Source organism: Lepisma saccharinum, chromosome 6 (assembly GCF_977018435.1).
Source record: "Lepisma saccharinum chromosome 6, izLepSacc3.1, whole genome shotgun sequence".
NCBI classification, from domain to species: domain Eukaryota; kingdom Metazoa; phylum Arthropoda; class Insecta; order Zygentoma; family Lepismatidae; genus Lepisma; species Lepisma saccharinum.
This window is the reverse complement of record NC_139234.1, coordinates 29,989,742-30,003,630: the sequence shown is the minus strand read 5'-3', so window position 1 is coordinate 30,003,630 and position 13,889 is coordinate 29,989,742. Positions and strand designations below refer to the sequence as shown.

At 34.6% G+C, this 13,889-nt stretch overlaps 1 protein-coding gene across 1 annotated transcript in view; it reads left to right on the top strand.

Moving 5' to 3' along the window:
* ric8a (ric8 guanine nucleotide exchange factor A) overlaps positions 1-13,014 on the top strand; it is a 31,223-nt gene extending 18,209 nt beyond the window's left edge. Inside the window, exons 9-11 of the mRNA XM_083123712.1 lie at positions 1,215-1,362; positions 1,668-1,787; positions 3,297-13,014. Coding sequence (XP_082979838.1) covers positions 1,215-1,362; positions 1,668-1,787; positions 3,297-3,432 — 404 coding nt within the window. The 3' untranslated portion in view covers positions 3,433-13,014. The remainder of the gene's footprint in view (positions 1-1,214; positions 1,363-1,667; positions 1,788-3,296) is intronic.
* The last annotated feature ends 875 nt before the right edge of the window (positions 13,015-13,889 follow it).

Genomic DNA, 13,889 nt, shown 5'->3' with positions numbered 1-13,889 from the left:
ACGCTCGTTACGCCATCTCTTGTCCAGGCGCACGAATTAATTCCTAGACCAAATAATTGTTTGTGATGCATGTTGTTGCCAAGTTCTTTGATGCAAGCAATTACCTGCCACACCAGACTCTGACAGAGTGGTTAGCATGGAGTGCTACGAAGTCAAACTCTTGTTTGTATATTTCATTGTCTGTCTCGTGATCTATTTCTTCAATTTACCGTTCATCCTCGCCAGTTCTCATTAGGTAGAAAGATATAAATTATGGAACATGTAAAGATTATTACAAGATTTTATTCATTATGAAATACAAGAAAGCAGACATTGTGGGTTAGTATTAAACTGGCACACAGACAAATTTCATTCACAGCTACTTAATAACATTTAATCACCAAGTGTGGCAGTGGTTGCAAATAGGTGGCAAAAAAAATACATAGGGACATTAAAGTTAGGTTTTAGTTTTGTCTTGTTGTCCACTTGCCATTACTAGTACCACCATAAGTGTCACTGAATCAGTTATTTAGCTATATTTTTCATATTTCATGTTGTGTGATTTTATATACTACATGTTAAAATAAGTCTTGAAAATCAGTTTTAGTGGAATGAAATTATTAATATTTTTAAAACTTTTGTATAAAATGGAATGCCTTGCAGGCTGTAACCAACAAAAACGAAAGTAAGAAAAATCTTAACAAAGGTTGTTTTTTACACAATCATTACGAGCTAAGGTTCTGTCCGAGTGCTAGTCCCTGGAGACACAATTGGGGGCGTTAAACCTTAGTCCTACCGGATTTCACCCTCTGTATTAGAGGGTAGTACCCGTCGACCAACAGGCGACGAGTCAGAGGTAGAGCAGTTAAATTAAAGAAACACTAATTGAATAGCTAATTGACGAGTTTTATTTCGTAAGTTATAGCCTCACTCCAATATAATAATGAAAGGGAGAAGTTAGGGGTGAAAGGACTAGCACCATAAAGGGGTCCATGGCTTCTGGGTGGCCCTGTTGTGCTCTCACAACCCGATGTCAATCCTTGGTGTTCTTTTTTGCTTCTTCTCCTGAGGCAGGTTGATAACCACTTTCATATTCCTCTCGAGAGTTGGGAAATGCTTAGGATAGGTTTTCCAGGTATTAATTTTTCAATATTTTTTTGGCCTTGAGTCATATTAATGACATGTGGCACAAAGTATGTGTTTTTATGACTATAAGAAGATGTGTTTTGTTGCAGCAATGCGGGTAGTCAAATACTTTGGATATGGAAATGCAGCTGGCCTGTTTGCTAACAGAGGTCTTATGTTTGGAGGTGGTGGCAAAGGCAACTATTCTTCTGACAGTGAAGATAGTGACACTGAAGTGTACAAAGACTTAAAGGATCAGTAAGTAACTTTTCATATATATTTGTCTCTATTCCCACATCATGGCTCTCCTGCATGCAAGTTTTCCTTGTACAGTCACGAACAGGACTGTGATGTGTCCATGATTGTAAAATAAACTTATTGTCTTGGCTTAAATTCTCATAATAATACTCATGTACTCTTTTATATATATATCTGGGGTGAGCCATCATACATTCCCATCAGTATTGTGCACATGAAAGCTATATCTTTTATCATTAATTGTGGTTGTAGTAAAATGTTAATTTGGTTTCCTTACCAAGTTTCCTATCTTTGTTTGTAAACAGAATTAATCCTGTCCTTGGCTGTTACGAGCCTCCCAGACCAAACCCAACAGAAGGGATGACGGAGGAACAGAAAGAATACGAAGCCATGCAGTTGGTGAATGTCATGGACAAACTTGCAAGGTATGTATATCATCACTGAACAATATCACATACTACAGAGTGTCCGAAAAGTCATGCAACCCGGTGTTTACGACCGTATAACGGAATAGCGAAACGGAATGAGAAGAAACGCTTTCTGCCAAGAGAATGCCCTGTATATTGGGAAAATTTAGAGAGACAAACATATGTAAGAACATGCATGTTTTAATAACAAATAAGCAAAGTGTTGCCAAAGGCGGAAAAAAAATATTTGCAAATCGTGTGTATTGATGCACAGAACTCATTGAGGTAAATTATTGCAACATTTCACAATACCAACGAACAATTTGGATGGCCATCTATTGAATTTGACAGAAAAAGAACTTTGACGAAGTTTCAAAAACATTGCAGAAGGGAATAAATGGGCTGTTCCAAAAATCGATGTTTTCACAATATTATGCAGGACACTGGCAACACTGTTGGTGTCACGTGTCACTAACAGATGTGTTTCACCTCAGGCTATCACACTAAGGCACTTTTAAGGACAAAGGAGAAAGTTGGTTATTCTTGAACATATGCAATAAATTACATACACCTTGCAACCTTGAAATGTGGGTACAGAAGAACGTGTATTATGTTTTCTGTGCCTTAGGTGGTTGCTGTTTGCCTTACTTATGCTGATGTCGTGTGTGTGTTTTTAAAATGCCATATTCTACACAGGAAAGAGTGTTTATTGTTGAAGAATATATCCGAACAACATCCTCATATTCTTGCGTAAGAGAAGCATTTACCCACATTTCAGGGTTGCAAGGTGTACGTAATTTATTGCATATGTTCAAGAATAACCAACTTTCTCCTTTGTCATTAAAAGTGCCTTAGTGTGATAGCCTGAGGTGAAACACGTCTGTTAGTGACACGTGACACCAACAGTGTTGCCAGTGTCCTGCGTAATATTGTGAAAAATCGATTTTTGGAACAGCCCATTTATTCCCTTCTGCAATGTTTTTGAAACTTCGTCAAAGTTCTTTTTCTGTCAAATTCATTAGATGGCCATCCAAATTGTTCGTTGGTATTGTGAAATGTTGCAATAATTTACCTCAATGAGTTCTGTGCATCAATACACACGATTTGCAAATATTTTTTTTCCGCCTTTGGCAACACTTTGCTTATTTGTTATTAAAACATGCATGTTCTTACATATGTTTGTCTCTCTAAATTTTCCCAATATACAGGGCATTCTCTTGGCAGAAAGCGTTTCTTCTCATTCCGTTTCGCTATTCCGTTATACGGTCGTAAACATCGGGTTGCGTGACTTTTCGGACACTCGTTATAATCTGAACCTTATTTTCGGAAATAATGGTTCATAAGACTGTCATGAAATTAATTCTCTTGATCCATAATAAATTGCGTTGATTTGTATTTACTGAAATTTCAACCAGTTTCACTTGTCAGTGTTATCGGTATTTCTTTATTGGTATTTTTTATGTGGCATAGGTCATTTTTTGCATGTTGAAGATTTTTTTGTTGTTGAGAAGTTTTGTGTCATTGCAGACAAGGTGTTATACAGCCAGGACGAATTGGAGATGATGGAAGACCAAAGCCAGTTGAGCACATTCTTGAATTTCAAGAAGGGTTACCAAATGAGCTAATGAGGCAAAATCGGGATTCAGATAGTGACTCTGACTGAGACCAGAAAGAAACACTGAAATATATATGCTATTTGTTACTTACAATATACAAATAGTGGCTAAGGGTGTCGTGTACTTGTTTGTTCTCAGAGCTTTTGTTTCTGTCTATATGTTGGTAGATAACATCTCATATTCAGTGAACTAGGAAACAAATTATTTATTTTTGCTCTACATAAATTTTAGGGAAGGGAACAGATTAATCGGTACTCTATTGGTGTCAGCAAGTCAGTAAAATTGCCGATAATTTTACTAGTTCGTCATTTTTGTTAATACCGAATAATTTACTGCAAAATTCTGCCATTTTGGTATTTTTTTTTAGTAAAAAGGTATGATTTGTATGCCTTTGTTTTGTAAAATAGGTGTCTAAATAGACTAAACTAAAGCTAAACTCCGTGGTGCAAAAGGTCTTTTGAGGACCAAGGTAAGCTTCTCATTGGGTAATGCAGTGACTAGAGTCCATTACTATTGATGTAAAATAGTTCCCAAGTTGTCCTCACAATGCTCGGTCAACACTGAAATTTGGAGGAAGTACACCATGGAACAATTGCAGCTTTATATCAGATCAGTAACATAAATTTCAAATCGGTCCATCCCTAATAATTTTCCATGCCAACTTAGGGAGAATTCACACTGAAGCGACAGGTGACACGTGTGCTTGGAAATAAGCCAATCAGGAGCAAAATCAGCTCTAAATCCCCCCCCCCCCCTGAGTTTAATAATGAGGAAGAACATGCTGAATCAATGGAGAGAACTTAGCGGGCCATAAGTATTGTGAATATTATTGTCGAGAAACATTTTTTCTTAAGTTGCCCACTATGTCAGCACTGGAATTTGCCACAAGTCAAATTATCAAGGTTTTCAACATTAAGCTACCGGAAGTGAAGAGTGAATTTCATTTTCTGTCAGTTGCAACCCAAATACCACCGTACTTCATGTTGTGGAGGAACATACGACTGATCATGTTTTCTATGCATTTGTATTTATGTTGAATGTGAAGTTGTACATAAGTGTGCGTGATAGTATTGTTAATATTGCATTTTACAGCTTTAAATGAGTCAAAATCAATGCAGTTCATTTAGTTGGAAAAAGATTACAGAAATGATTTGCCTAGTGATATTGCCGCAATACCAAAAGCAAATTGGCATAGCATATGTAAGGTGGAAACCTGCTACAACAGAAAAGGTATAATGAGATGTGGTACTTCATAGGAAATTGCAGTTAATAATAATTTTGTGATGGAAAAAGATTTCCCCTGATCACAATGAGAAAATTGTAAATATGCATTCTGTGCACATAAAAATGGAAATTTTAAATGCAGTTTTAAAGTAACATCTCATTCATATTAGAGATGAGACAGATTTGTGAGTATTTTATCATTATTGGTTGATGAAGTCATATGAGTTTATTAGTAAAATTTGGGCTGTGCAGATAGTTACTGACTGTAACCTGTGGTATTGGTATCGGAAAGTATTGGATGAAATTTAGTCACCTCCTGGCATAATTTTCATCATTTTTACAACAAAATTGTGAACAGAGAATGATTTTGTGATTATCTCATGTGAAGTTATGAATATCCCAAAGCAAAACCCTGGTAGATTCTTATGGTATGGTTCCAATGAAAAACTTATGTTAAAATTTACAAATATTATGAAACAATTTAAAATGTTAGAATTTTCAAGTATGTCTGAGAATCTGTATCATCATTTCAAAGTGGTATTTCCTCAGCCCTAGTGAAATTGCTGGTAATTTGTAATATGCAGCTTTTTTTTCTAAGGTAGAGATTATCTAGACATGGTTAACCAGTAGATAAAGGAGTCATTCAGGTGTATAAATAAATAAATAATTTGCCTTACACTTCTTTGTGTTATTGGTATGTAGCACATGTTTGGTTTTTACACAATATATCAACAATATCAAAGGATATTCATGAGGTGTGATGATAAGGGCTCTTAAGTCTGGTGTTGGACTGCTCACTGGTTATTTGTGATATTTCTCCCCTCCCCTCCCATTCCCCCTTCTTTTGTTTTCCGTTCTATTGCATGGTGCCGTGACAGCATATAGGAGGGGCAGGGAAGAATGTGGAGGTAGGATCTCTGCTATTGGGAGGTGATGTGATCAGCAACATGCTCCAACTCCCATCCAGGTTGTCCCACTGGTTACCCATTTATTAGAGGCTAGCTGAACCCCAGAGTGGTTTTATGCAGGTACAAGGTTGGGAAAATGCCCCACCCTGTCACTTCCGCGTGGTAATCAGATTCCCCACCAGCACTACACCTCTGTTGCGTTGCAATATATATTAAGTGTAATCTTTGTGTGTCTTGTACTAGTAACAAAACATGGAATATAGAATGTTATAAATTAAAGAGCCTTGTACACGATCAAATAAATCATGAACAAGTCCTTGAATTGGACGCTTAAAAGGAAATGACGTCATTTTTCTCATTGGATCCAAGGTTCAGTCAAAGAATTTCTATTTAGGGTTGGTTCTAATTAACACAATCCAAGTCTGACTGTCGACCAATCAGAGCACATGCTATTGAAATCGATTAGGGATGTGCCAAAGCCGATTACCGATGTATGAAAATCGGCAGAAATTGACATATCGGCATCAGTATCAGAACAGTTATTGAAAATTTGGTTATGATTCGTCATTATTGTAGAGTTTTGGTAATAAAATTATTGCAAACTCTCATTCAGAGGATCAACCTAACTATAAATCGGAATAAAACAGTACATTGCTGAACCAGGATCTGCTGTTGTATTGGAAATTCAAAAATGAGTATTTAAACCTGAAGCAAGTGCTGAGAAAATACTTGGGCATACCTGCTGCATCAGTATTCAGTGATATAGTGTTCAGTGTTGCTGAACAGATTTGCGATAAGAGAAGTAGGAGGTTACTTCCTGAAGTGCTTCCAAATCTCGTATTTCTGAAGTTGAATCTGGCAGAACAGGAATTCATTTTGCATTTCAAAGAACTGCTTGTGTACTAATGTTAAATCTCTAGGTTCACATAACCTTTTGTAAATGCAAATGTACATTCGCATCTCTTGAGAATATATATGCATATACATGTGATATGCAATAGAAATGTACATAGAAAATTTATTTTTGTCAATCAGAAAATAACATCCCATTTCTGTTTAATAATCTTATGTATCAGAATCGGTTAAATATCGGCATCGGTTCCAAAAATTATCGGTGAGTACATCAGCATCGGTAAATTTTCAGCTTCGTCACATCCCTAAAATCGATTATCGAAAAACAACCTCTAGGTCACGAATGCAGATGTGTAATGATGCCGCGTGAGATGTAAACAATGTATCACTTCACATTTTTAAAAGTCTATAACTATTCAACTGAGAGGAATAAGGTTTCGTATTAAATGGTTTCAGGTACAAAAGAATGGCGATGATTAAATACATACTTTATAGCATTTACTGTACACATATGGAAGAATATTTTAGTTTTTTTTCAATTGTAAACACCGTGCATTCATCATAGATGGTGTAACTGCATGTGCCTTTCGTGCCGTATATATTATTCATTGTAATCGCAAAAGCTAACTGAAATGTTCCGAGAAATGCTTACGTTTTCGTACGTACTATCTGCTACAAGATTTTTTTGAAGCATTTACTTCTCATTTATGCTAGCAAAAATGTTAAAGGAAATGCTTTCGTCTAAAGCGGACTCGAGAAAATACATCAACATCACACTTCTTTCAAGTATCTTTCTAATATGTCCTACTTCTTCCTTTGGAAATTAAAAAAAATCTTTTCTATTTATTTATTTCCATGCCGTACACACTGCCATGTTTTGGGCAATCAAATGTAAACTCGTCCAAGTTTCTTTGATCGTGTACATGAGCAATTTCAGACCATTCAAGATTTCTAATAGGAACGCTGTTCAACGACTTTCAATTATGTTCAGTTCAACGACTTGTACACAATTAATTTGATCGTGTACAAGGTGCTTAAGTTTGTTTCAAGTAGGGAAGCTCTGCATTTATCTCTTGTGATTTTGGGATAAACTTTTGTAAAGGGTGGTAAGTTATAGTATTGCATAACGTGAACATATATTTTCATTTCTGTTCTTCAACATTTCTTCTTTCCATTCATGTGTTTTGTACAGTTGTATCAAATACCAGTACTTTAAAAAAGTAATACTTCCATAAATGCCCATGCAAAATTCTAAACTAATAATAACTACTATTTAAATTTTTGATTTATTATTATTATTCTATTATATTCTTCAGGAGAGACTTCTACTCAATTCACCCAATGAATGATTTAATGGATCTTTGACTATTGTGGGGGGATTTTAACTCTAAAAAATATGGTTACTGAATTTTGAACAGTTGTGAAACTAGTTATTCTTTGGATCAAGTGGAAGAATATGAAAACTTAAGTTTAGGCATGATTCCTGCATTTTGCACAATTTTTATTACTTTTTTTTTACTTTGGGTTATAATACTAATTAACTGACCTTTATGATAACTATAAAAATAATATATTATTTTTTTCCCCCAATTTTGTGTGAACAATACCAATTTCCAAGGACCTTTTCAACATCCCTGTAGCAATGCTTATAAATGATTTCTTGATGTTAAGTTCTGTGTGTCCTTTTGCACTATTTATAAATTTAAAGTAAAAACGAAATATGTGCCAGATATACCAGTAAACCAAGTAAGTGTAATGTACTTATTTATTATCAGTCATGTTGGCACAAGGTGTAAGCTATGCTTCATGTACAAATTATGTAATATAGGTTATCAGTATTTACAGTATTTTTTTTATCAGTAAATGTTTCATATCTGTCCAGCTCTAATTTTTAGATGGCCTCAATTTTCTTCAGGTTATCTTTAAAAGAAATGAAAATGAATTTTGTAATAATTTTTCTTTTTGCTCGTTCAATATCGAGTATTATCATTATTTTATTGTTAAAATTATGTGTGTATAAATGATCCTTCATTATATTAACTGAATCCACAAAAACTTTCTCCAGCAAATGACAATGAATCAGCAACCTGGTCAATAATGGCATGAAGCAGTTCTATAGAGCGACCACAAGGCAAAAAACCTGGGCGAAAAGTTTCCGTGCAGCTTTCCCTTCTTCAGTTCAGCTCGGGCCATAAGGAAGCAGGGTCCACTCTCCCCCTCCCCACTACGTGGGAGTACGGTGCACAGGAGTCGCGGGTCTGCGCAGGTTTCTTTGCTTGTGGTTCCACTATACCAATTTCTCCTGCCCAATTCTCATCCAGTGGGTTTCTGGGTAACAAGCCAATATGAAAAAATATATACAGTAGACTCTTGCTAATCCGGCCTTTGGAAAGTCATCTCATTGACTTCCCAATTAAGAACAGTGGAGTAGTGTCACAAATATGTGTTGGGAAAAGGCCCAAGGGTTATGTTTAGACTAATTTGTGATGTGTTAGTTTCAGTTTAACAGATACAGTAAATAATAAATAGTGAGCTGACACAACTTGTAAAACAATTATGGAAAAAGTGGGAGTAGGGATATGTATTGTTTATAGGAAGGATATTGTTCTCATAATAGAAAATTTGAGTGTGTAAGTGAATAAAATACAACTGAATCCCAATTTTACATTTTCCTACATTATACATTCAGTGTTCACGGTCCTCATAAAGCAAAATGTTGAAAAAAGTTTCCCACATTTTGAGATATACCATCTTGATCCTCTCAAGAATAAAAACTATTTTGTACTAAAAAGTCTACGTATTCGGGAAATATTGGTATGTTTTTTGCATTGAGCAAATATGTTGGGACTGTAAATACTAGTTGAAGTGAATGCCTTGAAAGATATATTTTTGTTACATGAAGTTATGTTTGAAAGAAAAAGCAGGCTTCTCCTACTGGGATATTATCATTAGCATTTGCTGTCATTCCATACATATTGTCAAAATGGGTTAGCATTAGATGATAATCCTGCAGGTGGACACACCATCGGATCAGAGTGTGAAAAGCACCAGATCAAGGCTGTTTGTCTGCTCAAATTCCTAGTCTGATTCGCTCTCTTTCTTGGACAATGGGCTCCTGCAGTACCTATTTGTGAAGGAAGTATGGTAACTACTTTATTTTCTTCTGCATTCATCTGATAAAAACCAATGAATGCCTGTCCGTATTACAACACAGCAATAGGTAATTTGGGTCCAGCATTTCCTGATTCCACACTTTTCTCATAATTCAAGGAAAACTTATCTTTCAGATAAATACGAATGAATCACTAGTGCCATTTTGGGAAAATAGAGAGCGAATACACCATTTTTCATGAAAACATTTAATCAAGATTGATTGACATTATGGAATATAAAGCTTTGAAATGTATGTTGAAGGAGACTATGAGATTTATCCTCAAACATATCACTGCTTTTGAAGTGTAGTATTGAAGTAAATACTGTATATTTTTTCAAGTTTTTTCTCACTTATCCAAAATATTTTATGCTACAATTTGTAGCACACTTCTAATAATAACCTTTACAAATACATGAACCAAACCCTTTAAGAAATGCACAATCGACATGAAAATAACAACAAGTGTTGTGAACTTTGTAAAACCTGTCATTAAGTCACTTTTGGAGGACTCTTTTCAGCCAGTAGGAGAATTGTTTTCTTGTCTAAGTAAAAATAAATATGGTCCATTCTAATCTCATCATAAAAGCAGTTAAAATACAACACACTTATGGAAGTACCTTTATATTGTTGTCTGCCCCAGTTGCTTCCAAACCAGAGCGGGCCTATTTGTAGGAGACAACTTTCAGATGAGCATAACTCCTAACAGGCTTAAGAATGAACTTCACAGAATATGTCAACTTTCAGAAATCCCAGTTATTGTAACTAATTGAAATGAACTAACATGCATTACAGACTGGCCTTGGGCTTACATGTAATATTCTGTTTTTGATCAACTTCTCAAAAGATGAGGATAACTATTTGTATAACCTCAACAATTTTCAGGTGACTTGCGATTCTTCACAATTTTTTTAATTAATGAAAGTGTGTGCATGTTGTCTCAATATTTTGCCACAACCATGACACCTACAGGGTAGTTTTCCTCCTAAACAAGTGTCGTGATTATCGCAATATGATGAGACAACATAAGACTGGCATATCTAGGGTAATTCATCAATTTCTGGACACGTTACATAAATACATCAACTATTTTTTTTCCACCAATATAATAGTTGCACCCTATAGGTACATTGGAGAGCGTATGGGGGGGCCAGAACCACACACTCCTAACGACAGTCAAAATGCCTTTTCAGAAGATGAACAATCCCCCCCTTTTTTTTTTCCTTAAAAACTTTCTGGGCAGACCTATGGTTGCACTTCATTAGATTGAAATCTAATGTTACACTAAGTACATTGAAGGAAGAACATCCTTCCTTACTAATTCATGCACTTTTTAGTTTTCTTTTTATTTCTATACACTTCCGTCCATTATGTTACCTGTCTTGATAGGCATTAGATAAAATATCGATCCACGTCAAATAAGTCTTGTATGATTATCATGTGATAAGTGTGAAAGTTGTTTAAAAATATTCAGAATATACCGTATTTACTCATGTATAATGGCCACTTTTTTCCAAAATTTTTACCCTTAAAAACTGTGGTGCGTATAATACATTGAATAATTAAGACAGCAGACATTAAAACCACACATATTTTCACTGTGTCACTGAGTATAACACACATATATCAACAGGTGCAAATACAAATTATCAGGTTGGATTTTGTCAGTAGTAATAATTAATATATATATATATATATAAAAGTGAAATCGCCATTCCCCTGATATTTCAGTTTGTAACGGAACATTTTACAACTGTAGCAGTATTCGAGCATGCACCTCCCATTACATAGGATGTGTATCAGCGGTATTTGTCGGGCGAGAAATTATAGGAAATAACTTCCTGAGCACTGCAAATCCATAATATAAATTTTGAACTCTCTTTCTTCTACTACAGAAAAAAAAGCTGGTTACAAAAGTGCAAGATTTGGGATGCTAAACACAATGGAGGGACAATGGGGAGGTGGCATGGGTTGGTGACTCATTGAATAAGTATGATGTCGTTCGCTCGTGACCAGCATAGCAACAGCTTTACAACATTCTCTTCAACCTACAACTAAGAAGGTCTTTTCTTGAACCTGAATTTGACATTATATACGAGACACAATTGTATGTTGATTATCCCCATCAAAATCCTGGGTGCACACTATACATGCATGCACATTATACACGCGTAAATACGGTATAATTGTTGTGCAGGAGGTAGAGAAGAGAGAAAAGTGTTCATTTTATTTTAAGTAAGAACTCCGTGCAAAGTTTATTTTTCATACGTAGGCATTACTAAGAAAGGGAGTACATCTTGCATTAATTTATCAAATAAGCCAAAGTAACATGAAGAAATGTCAGATTAGTTTAGGAATGTAGAAAGTTCATCAAGGAGATCATTCCAATACTGTAACTTGCTCTTTCATGCAGAAAATGTTTATGGATGCTAAGAAAATCATCTTTCTTTGTGATGAATTTTGCCCATTATTCAAAGAAAAATCGAAGTAGGTAAATGCATGCAATCAAATTTTTATGCGGACAATGCCTAAAATGTACAGTCATTGGCAAAAGTGGGTTAGAGTTCAGATGTATAATGGTGAATTTGAATCAACGTGATCCTTGAATACAGGCAACCCAAAAAGCACAATATATTATCACTTTGCGTTAACATATGGAGTGTGTTCATGCCTTTTATGTTTAATTTTTTTGTGTTTAATTTGGAAGACAAGTATTAAAAAAGGAGGGAAGGGTTGATTGGTTATTGTATAATATTGGTGCATTAACTGCTCTGTTGTTCTGCAATGCATGTTTTGTTCTTATTTAGTGTAGCCATATGGCTTCTTATTTCAAGAAGTTTCTTTCTATTTTCTATAGTTTGTCATTGAATGGACATTAAGTAGTACTAGAACGACTGAGAAACAAAAATTTGAGTGCAGAGTAAGATAGCATTTGTAAAGTTACATTCAGAGATAATTTTATGTTGGCTACCATTTCCATGAAATTTATAAGAAAATTTAACATTGAATCATTCTACAATAATACACAAGATATAAATGTAAATACACTGTAGATAATAAGTATAGCAAATGTGCCAAAGTTAACACTTTTTGGGATTATTTATGATACTATAACAACTTTAAAGTATATTTAAATTTGTCTTCTCTTGCTTGTTCAAACTATGTCAGTTGTTGTGTTGTGTGTGCAATGGTTGGGTGTTGGAATAAACATACTTTTGGAATTGTATTGAAATTACTTTGAAGTAAGCAGTTCAAATCAATATAGCCTATAAAGTTGAATGATATATCTGATTTTGCATGTGAAGTTTGATATTGAGAAACAAATGTGTGCATTTTAGAAATCTTTCTGTATTAAGATTGCAATTGTTATTATTTGCAAGCTGGAACACCCTTCATCGAGACTAAAAGGAATATGTACTAGATTGGTTCAATTTCTTTTAGTTGAGCTGGAAAATATATTAAAACCAAATGCTGTGATTTGTAAGTAAAATGTTTCCTTACAGAAATATCCTTCTTGTGTTATTTAATCCATACATCCTCCTAATCATCAAATGTCACAATTTATTAATATGAAAAACTAAAATAACCATATCATGAGTAAAATCTGAAAGGTTCCTGGTACACTTTTTGTGCTATCTTGAATCAATCTTTAAATGCATTTTGAAGAGGAGCACAGTTGACATAAAAAGGCAACACATTATATTGTTTTTAAAAATGTTTTTCTACAGTGTTTCAGAAATCTCACAACTTTGTGGAAACTTAAAACGAAAAATGCAGGCTTAACCAGGAGTCAAACCTGGGTCTCTGTCATACCCTGCCATTGATATACCAATGGAGCCACTGACCCATCTGATTTTTCACTTGCAGTTTTACCAGTTGATCATCATTAATTAAATTAATCTAATTAAGTTATCTTAATTCAGGGTGTCTACCAAAATAACAAATCAACAATTCTTGACTTTTCACGACTTTTTCGTCACCTTTATTTCCTTTTTCTTAACATTTATTTAATCGCCCCCTACTTAGGTATAGTTGGAAATGAAGAAAATATATATTTTTATTCAAAGAAAAAATCCTACCACAAGACCAGTCAAGATGAAAACTGAAGCTGCACTTTAACAAAAGTTTAATTATTTTATTTTATTTATTATTAATGCATATAAAAATTAATGCTTCAGATTTCATCCTGGAATGGCCACATTGCTAATATTTTTTACAAAACTTCACGCACACAAGAATGTAATTCTTAAGATTAATAAAGTGAACAAATCATGACCCCAACTCAATATAATTTCAGATTTCCAAATATTCAGTTTTATCAAATCCCAGTGCAGGTATGTACAGTATAAATTCACTATACTGTAAAAAA